At 40.6% G+C, this 19,447-nt stretch overlaps 1 protein-coding gene across 1 annotated transcript; it reads left to right on the forward strand.

Annotated features, from left to right (window-relative positions):
• Nucleotides 1-9,972: 9,972 nt before the first annotated feature.
• Nucleotides 9,973-17,911, forward strand: LOC113875834 (zinc finger protein 239-like). The gene is made up of 2 exons (XM_027514501.1): nucleotides 9,973-10,078; nucleotides 17,175-17,911. Exons 1-2 carry the CDS (start codon nucleotides 9,973-9,975, stop codon nucleotides 17,858-17,860), a joined length of 792 nt encoding a protein of 263 aa, XP_027370302.1. The 3' UTR covers nucleotides 17,861-17,911.
• Nucleotides 17,912-19,447: the final 1,536 nt, after the last annotated feature.

A 19,447-nucleotide genomic window follows, 5' to 3' on the forward strand; every position in this document is an offset into this window, starting at 1 on the left:
TCAGCATGTGGGATCTAACTGGACCAGGCAACAACCTGTGTTTCATACACTGGTCAGTGGACTATTTACCGCTGAGCCACCCGGGATGCCCTCATATTATTTTTAAATACAGGTATTTTATACAGATTGGCATTAAAGTATTTTGTGTATTATTTTCTGCTTGTACTACTATTAGATGACTCTAATTGTATAGAACCTGCCTGCACCTGTGGGAAAGGTGGGTTTGATCCCTGGGTTAGGAAGATCCCCTGGAGGAGGGAATAGCAACCCATCAGAGTGTTCTTGCCTGGAGAGTCCCATGGAAAGAGGAGCCTGGCAGGATACAGTCCATGGGACTGCAGATAGTCGGGCGTAACTGAAGCAGCTTAGCACAGCACGCAACCTTTACCAAGTCCTTGAAATACATAACCCACTTTGCCTGACGCCTCAACCTTTTGAATTGATTGAATTGAGAGCTCAATCCCTGTGTCGGAAACATCTCCTGAAGAAGTAAATGGCAACCCACTTCAGTATTCTTGCTTGGAGAATCCCATGGATGGAGGAGCTGGCAGGCTACAGTCCATGGGTTTGCAAAAAGTCGTACATTCCTGAAGCGACTTAGCACACACATAGGCACTGATTACTGATAATTTCCTCTCATAGAGAAACTAAAGACATTTTGGATTATTAATGAATATGTTTGTTGCTACCCTGAGATGTTCTCCATAAGAAAGCAAATGTTTTTAGAAGTTATCACTGGTATTTATGGTCACCATTCTACAAAATGCTAATATAAAGGACAGTTCATGGTTGCTTAAGGAAAGTAAGATCCGTGTTTTTAGTAACAAAAGGTATAAGCAATGAAATTGATTTGGGATGCTCATAGCAGTGAGTGGGAGCGAGCGGAAGCTGGAAGCAAGTTCTTAATTTCTCAGATCGAGACTCCTAACCCCTGGACCACAGGAGCCAACATTTAGGGCTAAGGTCCCTAGTCTGACCTGCCTAGTCAAGAACAAATTCAGATGATGAGGCAGAAGATAAAGAGTAAAGGAAAAAGTTAATTGAAAGGAAAAGTACATGTGGCAAGGCACACGGGCAGCCTGAGAGAGAGAGACGCCTTTGGGAAGTGTAAATTCTTTACAAAGGACAGTTTTCCAGGTCTTCATCTTCCCTCAGGCCAATCACCTTGTTTATTCTCCCGGGTTAATTTGTCTCAGGACCCTCCGTGGAGTGTGCATGCATACCTTAGCCAAGTTGGATCTCAAAGTGAAGGCTTCTGGGAGGAGCAAGACTCATTATGGCCTGGAATTATCCTGTGAGTTTTGACTCCAAGCAGCCTTTCTGGGCATGTGTAGTGTCTCCCTTAATAAACAGGGTTTTTTCCTTTCTTTGTCCTTGCCATAATTATTCCCTGAGATTAGAGAATGACTGTCTATTTACCCTGTTTTTGTTGGGTGTAAATTCCTCAACTGGATCCCACCTATCTCTTATCTGGTATTTATGGTCACCATTCTACCAAATGCTAGTATAAAGGACAGTTCATGGTTGCAAAGGAATGCAAAGGGGAAGATGACAACATTCAAGACATTTAACATGGAGCCCATCAGTCTCCTACCAGAAAATTACATTTTATTAGTGAGAAAGAAAGTACATCTGACTTACAGGTGGCTGTCTCTCCATGAAGAAAATGATTTAATTAGGAAGAAATAAAAAAGAGAGTTTTTATGCAAAGTGGACCTCCAAGAAAAGAGGTCCCAAAAGGCAAAGTCTTTATATGATCTGTAACAATCTGTCATTTAACTCCGTCAATGTTGTTGCTCGACTATGGGAAGCATGTGATGAGGTGTTTCAAAGGGATCTATTTCCTCTTTGTCCCCCTTCTGTGCTGGATTCCATCGAATGCCTGCTTTTTGGTCCGTGTAAAACTAAGCACTAACACCTCCAGAGATTATTTCGGACCCAGCCTGCTTCTCTTCCTATTTGCTGCACTTGGGAGACCTCATTGGAAGACGGGGAGGACTGGCAGCTCTTTGATTGCATTTGGTGTCTCGGATCCTACACAGAGCTGCCTTCAACCTGTCTTCCTGTTCAGAACCCTCAGCTATTCCTATTGTTACTTCTTTTGCCACATCCTTCAGGGGTGTGTGTAACAGGAATGTGGTTTGGATCTTCTGTGATTGTAACTCAGGAAACCTGTAAGGACAGTGGATATTGATTGAGGTCCTCTCTTAGACAGGACCTGAATTGAGATCTTACTGGTGCCTTGGAAACAATTTCCAAGAGGGATGGCTGAGTAACACAATTACACAGGTCAGTTCTTGTGTCTGATCTGAAGTTTCCTTTTTACACTCCTGGAGTTCGTTGTAACTTTTTGTCTTCTGTTCTGCCCAAGTGGGCCCTGATGGTTCAGAGCATGTCTGAATCTGTAAGTCTCGGTGTCAGTCCTGCTTTTGCTCATTTACTTTCATGTTCCATGGAGTCGTGTACAGGAACCCTGTGAATCCACTACCTTTATTTGTGAGATTGAGGTAATTAGTGCTGTTAGGTGGCATAGAATGTTGCCTGTTTTACAGAAAAGGTCAGAAGTTACTGCTTTTTTTTTTTTTCCGTTGTGCCTTGTGGCAGGTTGTATGTTAGTTCCCCATTCCTGGACGGAATCTGTGCCCCTTCCAGGGTATGTGCGTAGTCCTAAAGATTGGACCACCAGGGAATTTGCCTCAAAGATTACTTTTGCTTAAAGAATATATTTACTTCCTGTCTTGCTTATTGTGACATCTCTTTGTCTACTTTACATCTTGTATGTTTTTATTTTACTTTTCATTTTTATGAGTGTTGTCTCTGACTCTGGTTAATAAGTTTTCAAATAATATTGGTTTTCTTCATACCAATACATTACATTTTTAAAATGTTTTTTATTTTTGGTTGCACTGGGTCTTTGTTGCTTCCAGGGCTTTTTGCTACTTGTGGCAAGCAAGGGCTACTCTCTACTTGCAGTGCACGGACTTCTCATTCTAATGCCTTCTCTTGTTACAGTGTATGGGCTGTATGCCTGTGCACAGTAGTTGTGACTCCCGAACTCTGGAACATGGAGTTGTGGCCTACAGGCTTAGTTTCTCCAAGGTATGTGAGAACTTCCCGGATGAGGGATGGAACCCTTGTGCCCTGTGTTAATTACCAGGTGGATTCTTTACCTCTGAGCCAGAAGGGAGGCCCCAAAACTTGTTCCTTGACATGTATTTTAGAACCAATGAACTGAATAAGTTAAAGTTACTGTATAGATAGGGAATTGCTCTACTGAATGACTGTTCTTTAAGTAGACAGTGTTTCATTTATTAATATTTTTTATTTAAAGATGATGGTCTTTATGTATTACATAATGTAACTGACATGAAACACTTGTCAATATCATAAAATGCCTATATGTCTATCTACTGATAGATTTATAAGAAGTATTTAGATAAGTTTTCTTTTTTTTTTTTCCCCATTATTTTAGGGAATTTCCTGAACAGTTGTCAACTGCTATTTATGTTTTCCATTATTCGTTAAAGTGCTTCTTTTGGATTATTTACCATTGCAATGTATTGCCTGTTAATGAATGCTCGTTCAGTTGATTGTCCTGTCTGACTCTTTGTGATCTCATGGACAGTAGCTTGCTAAGCTCCTCATCCATGGAATTTTTTTCAGGCAAGAATAGTTCAGTAGGTGTCATTTCCTCCTCCAGGAGATCTTCCCCACCAAGGGATTGAAGCTCCCTATCCTATGTCTCCTGCATTGGCAGGCTAATTCTTTACTACCAAGACACCTACATAGCCCTGTCTGTTCTTTACCATTTACTTATGTATAAGTATGCATAAAGTGTGTACAATATGCTATATTTTCTCCTCAATTATGAGACAGCAGTGTGTTTACTACCACGTAGAATGAGTTTAGAAGTCATGGTGCGAAAATACCCTTTTCTTTGAGAACTGACATGAATTTGGAAAAAATTAATATGTTCTGACTGTATCTTTGAAGCTAGGCTACCCTAAAATTAATTTGGATTACATGTGATTTCTCTTTCATTTTTAAACAGTTCTATTTGTTTAGCGTTTCAAATATTTTAAAGATCATCACTGGGAAGATGCATAATTCTGTTCAGCATGGATATGCCTTTTGGTATAATACCATGTATTCAGCATGAAACAATTTATTTATGAATTGTAATTGATAGAATGTATATGGTTTTTATATTTTGTAGATGTGTCTCAAATACGTATGATCAAGAAATTACAGGCAAAAGGAAACAGTGGTAAAAAAGAAATTTTTCAAAGAGTGGTGTTTGGAAGAGCTGAAAGCCATGAAATTGAAGATTTTTTCCTCAGAAAGATACAGGAAAATATGCATGATTTTGAGTGTCTGTGGACAGATGATGAAAGAAATGACTGCTGCTGCTGCTAAGTCGCTTCAGTCGTGTCCAACTCTGTGCGACCCCATAGACGGCAGCCCACCAGGCTCCCCCGACCCTGGGATTCTCCAGGCAAGAACACTGGAGTGGGTTGCCATGGCCTTCTGCAATGTAGGAAAGTGAAAAGTGAAAGTGAAGTTGCTCAGTTGTGTCTGACTCTTAGCGACTCCATGGACTGCAGCCTACCAGGCTCCTCCATCCATGGGATTTTCCAGGCAAAAGTACTGGAGTGGGGTGTAGACTTCAGAATATATGTCTTTCCGAGAAACCACACGAAAGTAATGTGCACACTGGAGCTTTAACTCAAAGATCAAAACTGTGGAACGTGAGAGGATATATATGAACAGCAAACTTGGACAGGTAATGAATATTGTGTAGTCTGTTCCATGAAGTACTCACACCATGGGCATATGAAGTGATTCATGTGTGTCAGAAACTGTATACTATACTGAATTTGGAAACATGTTTAAGAAAACAATATTTCCTCAAGATTCCACCCCCCCCCCCAAATTCATATTGGAGGGAATCCTTATTTGGCCATCTTTTATGACAGTTCTTACAACAGATCACAGAAGAGAGAATTCATTTGAGGAATAAATAAATCTTCAGAAAGACAAACGTTGACACTTGCAGCTTATATCCTCCATGTGGGGACCCCTGACCTTCCTGCGTGTTACCCTTTCAGTATTATAATTTCCAGGCCCATTCACTTTGGTGTTTAATTTTGTTTTCCCATCAATGTTGCATTTTTCTTGGATAATTCCGTTCAGTTTGTGTTTACTACTTCATATGTGCTAAATCCTCAGTACATCTACTCTTGGAATTCCATGAAGACTTCCCCCAGGTGTATGGGCGAAACCATTTTAAGGTAAGACCACATCTATCCACATCTGAGTTTTCTGTCTGCATGTGGAATGTGGACAATTCACATGCAGCTTTTTTCTCAGAGCAGAGAAAACAACTGACTGCTTTTTCACTTTCAATGAAGAAAGGCTTATTCTCACTGGCTATTTCTTCACCAGAGCACAGCTGGTAAAAGAGGAGATGAGGGGATAATTTAGTTACATCAGTATGATATTTCATTACTGTCTAATCATACACATAATATCCAGGATGCTGTGCAAAGACTTTTTTTTTCTATGATCACCAGGGAAATGGCAAAATGGAAAATATTTTTCCTAGTATTGAGGCTGCAGAGCAGGGCTCTGTGGGGCTCCCAGGCATGGAGGCCTTTTGAGTTCCCATTTCTTAAAGACAGGCCTGCAGCCTCCATAACCTTGTATGAGTTCCAAAGGGCAGAACAGTTGCTAATCAAAGAAGGATGCTCACAACGGGACAATTGTGTCCATCTCTTTTGTAACCCTATGGAGACAAAATAGGTTGCCATTTCTTCCTCCAGGGGATCTTCCCGACCTAGGAATCGAACATGCAACCACTGCACTGATTAGGAGACTAGACCGTCTAAGACCCTGCACACAACTTAATCTTGTCACCAACCCCATCCTTTTAGAACTTTGCAGAGGAAACAAGAATACAAGACTGTTATGGCCTTGATCCTTAGCATATATCCCTGCTGCTGCTGCTGCTGCTAAGTCACTTCAGTCATGTCCAACTCTGTGCGACCCCATAGATGGCAGCCCACCAGGCTCCCCCATCCCTGGGATTCTCCAGGCAAGAACACTGGAGTGGGTTGCCATTTCCTTCTCCAATGCATGAAAGTGAAAAGTGAAAAGTGAAATTGAAGCTGCTCAGTCGTGCCAACTCTTAGCGACTGCATGGACTGCAGCATACCAGGCTCCTCCATCCATGGGATTTTCCAGGCAAGAGTACTGGAGTGGGTTGCCATTGCCTTCTCCAGCATATATCCCTAGCGGATGATAGAACATCTCCTTACTCACCAGGGAGGGGGCCTAAAGTGTTCCCTTTTAGCCTCGCACATATATAAAGCCACTGTTTATCCTCCATAACTCTGTCTCTGTGTTTGTATTTCAAATATTTCAGTTTGGCATTTCTGCACAGAGAGCCAAGATTTTGGCATCAATATAACTTCTGGGTTCTGGTTCAACCCAGACCTCTGACTTGCTGATTCAGAGGAATGTCTTTCAACACGTACTGATGTCTCTAAGATGTGATAGGACCAGACACAACAGAGCCCAAAGGAACACGCAGGGCCCCTCACCAACGTTCAAAGGTACATACACTAATGTTCTCAGGCCTTGTTGTTTTTATTATTACTGGGTTAATATCCCTAAGGTTCCATTTTTAACTATTACATGTGTATTTATCTTCTTTGACTTTTCTTGGTATTATAGCTTACAATGACAGAGTTGAAGCTTACTTCAGATCCTGTAATTATGGCAAAGAGCAAAGATTAAAGAATTCTCCCACATGACTTCCAGGAAAAGGCTTACTGCCAAGAGCAACCCTTCCCCATTATCACCGATTTAAGACCCCACTAGGCCCCCTGTTTCCCTGGGAAAAAACCAGACACACGCACCACAAATTCCCAGTCTATGCCCTATCAATGATGTGTTGTTGTTTAGCCGCTTAGTCACTGCAACGTCGTGGGCTACAGCGTGCCGGGCTTCCCTGTCTTTCACAATCTCCTGGAGTTTGACATTGTGTGGCTTGTCATGGAGAGGATGTGACCCTGTATCATGACCATTTATGCTGTTCTATTGTATTTCAACTTCCTTGAACTTGTTTCAGATATTCTCAGGAAACTCTCTGTGGATGCTCTTTCCTTCTCTGGTAGTTAACTAGTTGATTCTTTAGGTTCAGTTGTCACTCCCAACCACCTGAGCTCAGGTGCTGTAGCCTCATTTCTTAACTATTTGATCTGAGTGATTTCTTAGAGTGAAAGAGTTTTCTCCCCAGTAAGGTAGACACAGATCTTTCTCTAACGTGCTGTTATGCTGATGACAAGTTCATCCGTGTGAAGTCTTTAGAGTAATGCTTAGTGTGTAGGACGTGCTGAAACACCTGTCATCAGTGTGATGATGTCGTCGTCATCACAATGTGTGTTCTTTTAAAGTCATTGTGGACTTTGTCATCTCTGAAGACACCAGTCTTGCTGTAACTCATCTAGATAGTGACACTATGTCACTCAGTGTGTTGAATGTAACACTTCTGCATAGACAACCCAGTTTGGTTTTAATTTGTGTATTTTTCATGTATTGTCCACATACATGACACATTCATCTTGATTGCAGGATATTAGTTCAGTTCAGTTCAGTCGCTCAGTCATGTCCGACTCTTTGCGACCCCATGAATCACAGCATGCCAGGACTCCCTGTCCATCACCAACTCCCGGAGTTCCCTCAGACTCACATCCATCGAGTCAGTGATGCCATCCAGCCATCTCATCCTCTGTCGTCCCCTTCTCCTCCTGCCCCCAATCCCTCCCAGCATCAGAGTCTTTTCCAATGAGTCAACTCTTCGCATGAGGTGGCCAAAGTATTGGAGTTTTAGCTTTAGCATCAGTCCTTCCAAAGAACACCCAGGACTGATCTCCTTTAGAATGGACTGGTTGGATCTCCTTGCAGTCCAAGGGACTCTAAAGAGTCTTCTCCAACACCACAGTTCAAAAGCATCAATTCCTCGGCGCTCAGCCTTCTTCACAGTCCAACTCTCACATCCATGGATGACCACTGGCAAAACCATAGCCTTGACTAGATGGACCTTAGTTGGCAAAGTCATGTCTCTGCTTTTGAATATGCTATCTAGGTTGGTCTGAACTTTCCTTCCAAGGAGTAAGCATCTATTTAATTTCATGTCTGCAGTCACCATCTTCAGTGATTTTGGAGCCCCCCAAAATAAATTCTAACACTGTTTCCACTGTTTCCCTATCTATTTCCCATGAAGTGATGGGACCAGATGCCATGATCTTCGTTTTCTGAATGTTGAGCTTTAAGCCAACTTTTTCACTCTCCTCTTTCATTTTCATCAAGAGGCTTTTTAGTTCCTCTTCACCTTCTGCCATAAGGGTGGTGTCATCTGCATATCTGAGGTTATTGATATTTCTCCCAGCAATCTTGATTCTAGCTTGTGCTTCTTCCAGCCCAGCATTTCTCATGATGTACTCTGCATATAAGTTAAATAAGTAGAGTGACAATATACAGCCTTGATGTACTCCTTTTCCTATTTGGAAGCAGTCTGTTGTTCCATGTCCAGTTCTAACTGTTGCTTCCTGACCTGCATACAGGTTTCTCAACAGGCAGGTCAGGTGGTCTGGTATTCCCATCTCTTTCAGAATTTTCCACAGTTTATTGTCATCCATAGAGTCAAAGGCTTTGGTATAGTCAATAAAGCAGAAGTAGATGTTTTTTTGGAACTCTCTTCCGTTTTCCATGATCCAGCAGATGTTGACAATTTGATCTCTGCTTCCTCTGCCTCTTCTAAAACCAGCTTGAACATCTGGAAGTTCACGGTTCACGTATTGCTGAAGCCTGGCTTGGAGAATTTTGAGCATTACTTTGCTAGCGTGTGAGATGAGTGCAATTGTGCGGTAGTTTGAGCATTCTTTGGCATTGCCTTTCTTTGGGATTGGGATGAAAACTGACCTTTTCCAGTCCTGTGGCCACTGCTGAGTTTTCCAAATATGCTGGCATACTGAGCACTTTCCAAAACTGAGCAATTTCTAAATTTGCTGGCAGCACTTTCACAGCATCATCTTTCAGGATTTGAAATAGCTCAACTGGAATTCCATTGCCTCTACTAGCTTTGTTCGTTGTGATGCTTTCTAAGGCCCACTTGACCTCACATTCCAAGATGTCTGGCTCTAGGTGAGTGATCACACCATGGTGATTATGTTGGTCCTGAAGATCTTTTTTGTACAGTTCTTGTGTGTATTCTTGCCACCTCCTCTTAATATCTCCTGCTTCTGTTAGGTCCATACCATTTTGTCGTTTATGGAGCCCATCTTTGCATGAAATGTTCCCTTGGTATGTCTAATTTTCTTAAAGAGATCTCTAGTCTTTCCCATTCTGTTGTTTTCCTCTATTTCTTTGCATTGATCGCTGAGGAAGGCTTTCTTATCTCTCCTTGCTATTCTTTGGAACTCTTCATTCAGTTGCTTATATCTTTCCTTTTCTCCTTTGCTTTTCACTTCTCTTCTTTTCACAGCTATTTGTAAGGCCTCCCCAGACAGCCATTTTGATTTTTTGTATTTCTTTTCCGTGGGGATGGTCTTGATCCCTGTCTCCTGTACAATGTCATGAACCTCTGTGCATAGTTCATCAGACACTCTATGTATCAGATCTAGTCCCTTAAATCTATTTCTCACTTCCACTGTATAAAAGTAGGGAAAACCACTAGACCATTCAGGTATGCAGGATATCATAATCTTAGCAAAAAGGGGAAATTATAAATTAGAGTTGAGACCAACAGTTTGCTTGAAGCAGCTTTTAATGGATCTATCAAAACATTACTTCAACTGAATTGAGCTTTACCCCTCTTACCTCTTCTCATTTTGTGTGAAACTAAGAATCCTCCTCAGGGCCCGTTGGTGAAATGTGTTTTCATTTCAGGCACAATTGACCTTCAAGGATATGTTCATAGATTTCACTCCTGAGGAGTGGGAATGCCTGAACCCTGCCCAGAGGACCTTGTACCAGGACGTGATGGTGGAGACCCTCAGGAACCTGCTGTCTGTGGGTGAGGATCACTTCCCCCTGAAGTAGGGATCTTCCCTGGGGTACCTCTGCATGTTCCCTCTGTACCTTTTGAGATCCAGTTTTTCTTGACTAAGCTCGAAACCTTGTTGACTCACACATGTAAAGCTTCCTGATTGGCATCAGGAGTTTAAACTTGACTTTCCTTCAGGTGACCTGCCCACTGTGTGATACACATGGAGTTTCTCCACAGCTCGAGTGTTTATAAAGCTGATTTCAAACTTTGAAATATCCAGTTGCCTGTTTTCTAGCCCTGTGTTCTTGGTTCCGTAGTTCTTAGGTAGGAACTAGATACCTGCTGCATATTATACTGTATATTATACTATTCCCTGTGCATTCAGAAGGAGACAGATAGTAAATTCATTTGAGAAGTATTTTTCTGTCGGTTTATAATATCCTCACTCCTTGGCTGACAAAAGAGCTGCATTCTACACCTGCCAATGCAGGAGACACGGGTTCGATCCTTGGTCTGGGAAGATCCCACATGTCACAGAGCAGCTATGCTTGTGTGCCTCAACTACAAGCCAGCACTCTAGAGCCTGGAAGCTACAACTACTGAGCCCACATGGGACAAGTACTGAAGCCCATGCACCCAGGAGAAGCCGCAGCAAGTGAGGAGGATGAGCACTGCAACTGGAGCGTAGCCCCTACTTGCTGAACTTGGGGAAAAGACCAAGCAGCAGCGATTACTCACCCGAGCCAGAAGAAATCAAATGTATTAAAAATAACAGATATATTTATTAAAAAAAGAAGAGAGAGCGGTTGGATTCTGGAAGAAGCCACAGTATGTGGCATTACTTCTGAGTAGGAATTTCTGTTGCTTATCTGAACGTTACCTCCATTCTTGTGGCACAAGAAAGAAGACCCCTGGATTGTGGAGAATGAGGTGCTAATAGCAAACATCCAGATGAGTGGGAAAGTATCCACAGTGTGATCACAGGTCAGCTGTCACAAGGACAGAGAAGAAGCCACACCATTCATGGTGTTTGGGAAACTCTCCAAGTGGGAGAGTTCTGTGAGAAAACAGATGTTTAATGTTTGTGAACTCTCACAGGAGATTTTTCTTCTCCCTAACTTACAGCTCTGTTCTTTGACCTGTGAAATGTACAGTACCCTCGAGTGGTGCTGTAACCCCCACAGAGATGAAAGCAAGGTCTTTTTTGGGGGGCTTGTACTGAGTCTTTTTTGGTATGTGGACTTCTGTCTATTTGAGACGAGTGAGGGCTACTCTGTAGTTGCAGGGAGCATGGTTTCTCATTGTGGTGGCTTCTTTTGTTGTGAAGCACAGGCCCTAGGCACAAGGGCTTGAATAGTTTTACCATACAAGCTCAGTATCTGTGATTCATCAGCTTAGTCTCCATGACATGTGAAATCTTCCCAGAACAAGAATCAAGCCCATGTCTCCCATATTACTAAGCAGATTCTTACCAGGGAGCCACCAGGGTGTTAGGGAAATTAAATAAATAGTCTTATTTAGGCTTCAAGACAAAGCAGTGCATTCTTCTGACCTTGCTTCTAACCTGCATGGAAACTGCCCTGAGTCTGAATGTCCTGACTGTCTCCTGTGAATGCCAGGCTTGCAGCACCATAGATAAGATAGGGGACAAATCGTGACATTGTTCAGCCTTTGCAGGGGCCCTTGCCAACCAACCCCAGGTTTAACACCATCCAAGTTGGTGCCTGGATCCTCCTCTCAGCTTACCGTGAGGTAAATAAAGTTAACTTAAAACTGTCTAAAGAAAAGTTACAACTGGAAAAAGAATTACGCGATTTGTGAGGATGATTACCCATATTACAATGTCACATTATATTTTGGCTGATCAAATCTTCACTTTTTAAGTCAACTCTCTTTAGCCAGCGCACAGCTCCAATAGTGTCCCCCACTGCTCTTTCTCTCTCCATTCTTTGTCCTGTTGTAGCCTTACACCCCTCCCAACCCCTCTGTCTCCTTCTCCATCAGCTGGTCCCCTTTTAACTGCCCCAGTCTCTGAGCGGGGAGGGGGAGCTCAGGTTCCCCCACACTAGCAAGTTTGTTTACCCCTTTAGATTCTTCTGATGAAAGATCCCCAACTCCCTGGAGAGACATTCCAAGATTTTTATCAATCCTTCTGTCCCTGTTATCACAGTCAATTTGAGCACTGTTCGATCTGTATTATAGCCATAAAGCTATGACTATAGAAAGGAAAGATAATTTTTTTGATGCAGGATGGCCATGATATTGTTTAGACTCTGGAGAAAACTGGTTAAGATGAATTCTTTTTTTTCTTTGGAAATGCAAAACCGGTTCTTTTTACCTGTGGAATTAAAAACAGCAAGTTTGTTTAAAAAGGCCTGTCAAAAAAAAAGTTTAAAGTTAACCTTTGCCAATGCTTCCCAGATGACTCTAGTGGTGAAAAACCTGCCAGCCCCTGGGGGAGACACAGGAGAAGTGGATTTGATCCCTGGGTAGGGAAGATCCCCTGAGAAGTGAATGGAACCCACTCCAGTATTCTTGCCTGGAGAGTACCATCATGGACAGAGGAGCCTGGTGGGCTACAGTCCATGGGGTTGCAGAGGGTTGGACAGGAGTGAAGCGACCCTGCATAGTGTGCAACCTTTGCCATGTCCTGGAAATATGTAACCCATTTTTCCAGGGATTTCAGTCTTGGGCAAATTAGAATTTTAAACCACGGGGCAGGGGGTGGGAAAAAAAGAGTGAAAGAGACATTTTAAATCTCAGGCAGGAAAGTATGAGAGCTCTCATGTCTGTCGATCTGCATTTATGTTTATCTCAATGTGTGTCTTTGTTTTTGGATAATATTGCTGAGGTTTATTTGTAAATAAGCTCTAATTCAATTGTTTGTAAAAAAAAAAAAAAAAAGAAGCACTTACAAATCAAACAATTACAAGAGAAATTAACCTAAATGAATTTCAGGTTTATGTGAACTGGAAAATATTCAATATTAAATATCTAGTATTAATGTTTGTTTGCTAATTTAATTAAGACATGTCTTGAATCTTCAACATTGTCTCATACATTTATTGTACCTACTTATAAGGTTGTCAACAGTTAAAGTAACTCAAGTGAAGAAACTTTTAAGGGAAGACAGCAAATGTAATTGGAGCTTTTAGATAAACTCTGTCTAAAATAGTCTCTCCAGATTTGAATAACCTGAATTTCTAGGGTTGTGCTAAACTGAGTGATGAAAGTTCGTTGACTATCTAGGTTATTTCCAAATAAAATAAGATTCTGAAACACATATTACTGAAAACTCATTTCCTTTTACAGAGAAACTAAAGAGATTTTGGACTATTAATGACTACGTTTGGTGCCACCCTGAGACGTTCTCTATAGGAAAGCAAATATTCTTAGACATTATCACTAGTCTTATTCTTAGACATTTTCACCAGTCTACAAAATGCTCACCAGTCTACAAAATGCTAATATAACAGACAGCTCATGGTTGCTTAAGGAAAGTAAGACGTGTGTTTTTAGTAAGAAAGGTATGAGAAATATTGGTCAATCACCTTGCTTTGTCTCCTCTGGTTAATTTGTCTCAGGACCCTCCCTTTGGGTACACAGGCACACCCTGGATCTTGAAGTAAAGGCTTCTCAGAGGAGCAAAACTCATTATGGCCTGGAATGATCCTCTGACTTTTAACTCCAAGGTGCCTTTCTGCACTTGTGTACTGTCTCCTTCATCAGACAGGGTTTTTTCCTTTCTTTGTCCTTGCCATGACTGTTCCCTTAAAGTAAGAGACAAACTGGCTGTTTACCCTGTTTTTGTTGGCTGTAAATTCCTCGACCGGAGCCGACCTATCTCTTATCTCAGGGCACGCAAAGAGGAGGGTAGCTGATTGTAGATGTCCAACCTGCAGCCCTTCCAACTGCTACCTCAAAATTACATTTTATTAAGGAAAATGGAAAGTACTTCTGACTTACACATGGCTATTTCTAAATGAACAAAGTGATTTTTTTTTTAAAGAGAGAGAGGTTTCATGGAGAGTGGACTCCAAGAAAAGAGGTCCCAGAAGGCAAGGTCTTTATATGTTCTGCAACAATCTGTCATTTGACTCCTGTCAATTTTGTTGCTTGACTTTGGGTAGCATGTGATGAGGTATTTCAAAGGGATTTACTTCCCCTTGTCCCCCTCCTGTGGTAATTAGTGCTGTTAGGTGCATTGACTGTTGTGTGTTTTATAGAAAAAATAAGAAGTTACTTTTTCTTTTTTTGCTGTGACAATGGCAGTCTGGTTCCTAGTTCTCCATTCATGGATGGAATCTGTGCCCCCTACAGTGGAAGCACATGGTCCTAACTACTGGACTACAGGGAGTTTGTCTCAAAGGTTACTTTTGCTTAAAAGATATATTTACTTCCTGTCATGCTTATTGTGACATGTCTCTTTGTCTACATTGCATATTGTATGTTGTTATTTTACATTTCATGCCCAAGAGAGTTGTCTCTGACTCTAGTTAACTAAGTTTTCCAATCACATTATTTTATCTGCATAACAGTACGTTAAAAATTTATTTAAAATTTGTTTGATTTTGGCTGCACCAGGACTTTGTTGCTTCAGGGGCTTTTCTCTACTTGCAGTGAGCAAGGGCTACCCTCTAGTTACAGTGCATGGACTTCTCATTCTAGTGGATTCTCTTGTTGCAATGCGTGGTTTCTTCTGTGTTTGTGCCGTAGTTGTGACTCCCCAGCTCTAGAGCACAGAATCATCACTTGTGGCCTACAGGCTTAGTTGTTCTCAGGCATGTGGGAATTTCCTGGATCAGGGATCAAACCTGTGTGCCCTGCACTAGTAGGTGGATTCTTTACCTCTGAGCCACAAGGGAAGCCCCAAAGCTTGTTCCTTTACATGTATCTTGGAGCCAGTGAACTGGGTGAGTTTAGGTTACTGTGTAGATAGGGAGTTGATGTATTGAATGATTATTGTGTAAGTAGAGAATGTTTCACTTACTTTTTGTTTTTTAAAAATGACAGTCTTTTTGTATTACACACTATAACTGACATGAACCACTTGTTAATGTCATAAAATGCCTATATGTCTATCTACTGATAGATTTCTAAGAGGTATTTGGAAAACGGTTTATTTTTTTATTTTTTAAATTATTTTAGGGAATTCCCTGACAGTCCAATGGATAGGATTCAGTAGTTTCACTGCAGTGAGCCTGGATTTAATCCATGGTCATGGAAGTAAGATCTCATAAGCCATATAGTCCAGGAAGGGGGGGGGGGGTGGAAATATATATATATATATATATATATATATATATAGTTTACAGAATTCTTTATTTTCTCAATGCAGTATTTGTGGAATAGTTACTAAGTGCCATTTATTTTTACATTATTCGTTAGAATGCTTCTTTTGCATTGTTTACCATTCCAATGTATTGCCTTTTGATGCTTGTTTGCTCAGTTGCTCAGTCCTGTCTGACTCTTTGTGATCTCATGGACTGTTGGCCACCAAGCTTTCCTATCCATGGAATTTTTTTTCAGGCAAGAATAGTGCACTGGGTTGTGATTTCCTCTTCCAGGGGATCTTTCCTACCCAGGGATTGTATCCCACTATGCCGTGTCTTTTGCATTGGCAGGCAGCTTGTTTACCAGTGAGTCACCTCTCTAGTCCTGTATGTTCTTTACCATTTAAATATGTATAAGTATACATAAAGTGTGTACAATATACCATTAGTTTCTCCTCAATTATGAGACAGCAGTGTGTTTAGTACAAAGTAGGATGATCTTTGAGGTCATGGTGGGAAAATATGTTTTGTTTGTCAACTGACATGAGTTTGCATAAAATGAATGTTTTCTGATTGTGTTTGAAACTAAACTACCCTAAAATTAATTTGAATTACTTCACTCTTTTTTAAAGAGTTCTATTCATTTATTGTTCTATAGTTTTAAGATCATCATTGTGAAGATTCATAATTCTGTTCAGGATGGATATGACTTTTGGTATAATATCATGTGTTCAACAGGAAATTATTTATTTATGAATTGTAACTAATAGAATACCTGTGGTTCTTTATGTCTTGTAGATATGTCTCATATACATATGATGAAGAAATTACAGGTAAAAGCAAACAGTAGTAAAGGGGAAATTTTTTAAGAATGATGTTTGGAAGAGCTGAAAGCCTTGAAAGCAAAGATTTTCGCCTCAGGAAGATCCAGGAAAATATACATGACTTTGACTGTATGTGGACAGATGATGAAAGAAATGACAAAGGAATCTCTACATCCCATAACAAAAACCTCATTGATGGAAGAGATCATCATAGTAGAAGTGATGCAGGAAATAGACCTTTTGAAAGGCACAGATCAAGCTTTCAGGATGGATTGCAGATGGTACAATCTGAAGGGATAATTTTTGAATGTAGTCAAGTTGTGACAGATGTCAGCGCCTCAGGTTTACCGTCTCAGAGAACTCGTAATGTCTGCAAAGGCTTTTCTCATAAAGATGAGAATGCTGTTATGCATCCTTGAGAAATGTTACCAGACCATGAAACAAAAAACAAAAGACCTTACAAATGTAATGAATGTGATATAACCTTTCTTCAGGACTCAGAAATCACTGGACATCAAAGAATCCATACAGGAGGGAAACCATATAAATGCGACATGTGTGGCAAGGCTTTTAATCAAACTACAAAACTTGCAGTTCATTGGAGAATTCATACTGGAGAGAAACCATGTAAATGTGATGTATGTGACAAGGCTTTTATTCAAATTGGAAACCTTGCAGTTCATCGTTATATTCACACTGGAGAGAAACCATATAAATGTGATGTGTGTGGTCACTGCTTTAAACAAAGTACACACCTTGAAAATCATCAGAGAACTCATACCGGAGTGAAACCATATAAATGTGATGTTTCTGGAAAAGCCTTTAGTGTAAATGCAAGCCATGCAGATCATCAGAGACTTCATACTGGAAAGAAACCATATAAATGTGATGTATGTGGCAAGACTTTCATTCAAACTTCAAACCTTGCAATTCACGAGAAAATTCATACTGGAGAGAAACCATATAAATGTGATGTATGTGGCAAGGCCTTTAATCAAGCTGAAAAATTTGTAATTTATTGGAGAGTTCATACTGGAGAGAAACCATATAAATGTGATGTATGTAGCCTATGCTTTACTCAAAACTCACAGCTTGCAGTTCATCAGCAAACTCATATGGGAGAGAAGCCATACAAATGTGATGTATGTGGCAAAGGCTTTAGTGAAACTTCAAGCCTTGCAGTTCATCGGAAAATTCATGCTGGAGAGAAACTATATAAATGTGATGTATGTTGCAAGGCCTTCAATCAGACTGCAAAACTTGGACTTCATCAGAGAATTCATACTGGAGAGAAACCTTATAAATGTGATGTGTGTGGCAAGGCGTTCAGTCATACTGGAAACCTTGCTGTTCATCAGAGAGCTCATACTGGAGAGAAACCATATAAATGTGATGTATGTGGCAAGGCTTTTAGTCAAACTGCAAGCCTTGTAGTTCATCAGAGAATTCATACTGGAGAGAAACCATATAATTGTGCTATATGTGGCAAGGCTTTCAGTATAAGTTCAAGCCTTGCTGTTCATCAGAGAGTTCATACTGGAGAGAAACCACATAAATGTGATGTATGTGGCAAGGCCTTTAGTAGAACTACAAGCCTTGCAGTTCATCAGAGAATTCATACTGGAGAGAAGCCATATAAATGTGATGTATGTGGCAATGCCTTTAAACCTTGCAGTTCCTCAGAGAGCTCATACTGGAGAGAAACCATATAAAGGTGACGTGTGTGGCAAGGCCTTTAGTAGAACTACAAGCCTTGCACTTCATCAGAGAATTCATACTGGAGAGAAGCCATACAAATGCAATGTATGTGACAAGGCATTTAGTCATACTGGAAACCTAACTGTTCATCAGAGACTTTATACTGGAGTGAAACCATATAAATGTGATCTGTATGGCAAGACTTTCAGAGTAACTTCACACTTTGCTGTTCATTTGAGAGCACATACTGGAGAGAAGCAACATAAATGTGATTTATGTGGCAAGGGCTTTAATGAAGCTGCAAAGCTTGCAGTTCATCGGAGATTCCATACGGGAGAGAAACCATGTAACTGTGATGTATGTAGCAGAGCCTTTAGTCAAACTGCAAACCTTGCAGTTCATCGGAGAATTCATACTGGAGAGAAATCATATAAATGTTATGTATGTGGCAAAGGCTTTAGTGAAACTTCAAGCCTTGCAGTTCATCGGAAAATTCATACTGGAGAGAAACTATATAAATGTCATGTATGTTGCAAGGCCTTTAATCAGACTGCAAAACTTGGACTTCATCAGAGAATTCATACTGGAGAGAAACCATATAAATGTGATATATGTGGCAAGGCGTTTGTTTGTACTGGAAACCTTGCTGTTCATCAGAGAGTTCATACTGGAGAGAAACCATATAATTGTGGTATATGTGGCTTTCAGTGTAAGGTCAAGCCTTGCTCTTCATCAGAGAATTCATACTGGAGAGAACTTTACAAATATAAAAATTGTGACAAACCATTTAGGCACAGTCATCCATAACTCATCATCAGGCAGTTCAGACAGGAGAGAAACCATATAAATATGATGTATATGGCCGGTGCTTTACTTGAAATGATGAACTTAGAAACCATTGGAGAATTCATACTAGAGAGAAACATTAGAAATGTGACAGTTGAAACATTTTAGTGCAAATGTCGTGAGTGTGACAAAGCCTTTAGTCAGTGTTCAGGCCTTATAATTCAGAGAATTCATACTGTATAGAAAACATACAAGTGAAATGAATGTGTCAGAGTTTCTAGTGCATATTCAGCATTAACTGCCCAGTAGGCAGTTCATACAGAAGAGAAATTATGTGCCTAACCCTGCCGTTGCAGATCATTGGCTTAAGTATTATATATTATGATGTAAACAAGTTTTTTTTTTTTTTTATCATATAAGTATTTGAAGTTTTGTCATCATAAGCATGGAACAGAAACTTTTATAAAGAAGAATGCATTTCTCATTAAATGTTTTTTTCTCTCATTAATAATCTTTAAAATTTATTTTTGGCTATGCTAGGTCTTCTTTATGCTGGCTTCTTTCTCTTTTTGCAGCAGTAGGGCTATGAATTCTCCACATAAACTTGGTTGGGGTATGGTTGGAGACTGGCATTTTGATGCTTCTTTTGGTCAGTCCAGAGGACTCAATGCCTTTTTGTTTTGGGGGCTGTGCTGAGCCTATTTTTTGCTGTACGTGGGCTTTCTCTAGTTGCAGCAAGCAGAAGCGACTTTCTAGTTACTTGCGTTCAGGCTTCTCACTGCTGTAGCTACTCTTGTTGCAGAGCACAGGCTTTA

Source organism: Bos indicus x Bos taurus, chromosome 18 (assembly GCF_003369695.1).
Source record: "Bos indicus x Bos taurus breed Angus x Brahman F1 hybrid chromosome 18, Bos_hybrid_MaternalHap_v2.0, whole genome shotgun sequence".
NCBI lineage: Eukaryota > Metazoa > Chordata > Mammalia > Artiodactyla > Bovidae > Bos > Bos indicus x Bos taurus.

Excerpts from the sequence above, each read along its gene's own strand:
- LOC113875834 (XM_027514501.1), top strand. The coding sequence starts at position 9,973 with ATGTTCATAGATTTCACTCCTGAGGAGTGGGAATGCCTGAACCCTGCC. Across the intron at positions 10,079-17,174 it reads CAGGAACCTGCTGTCTGTGG|TTCATACTGGAGAGAAACCA; the intron begins GTGAGGATCACT and ends TTTATTGGAGAG.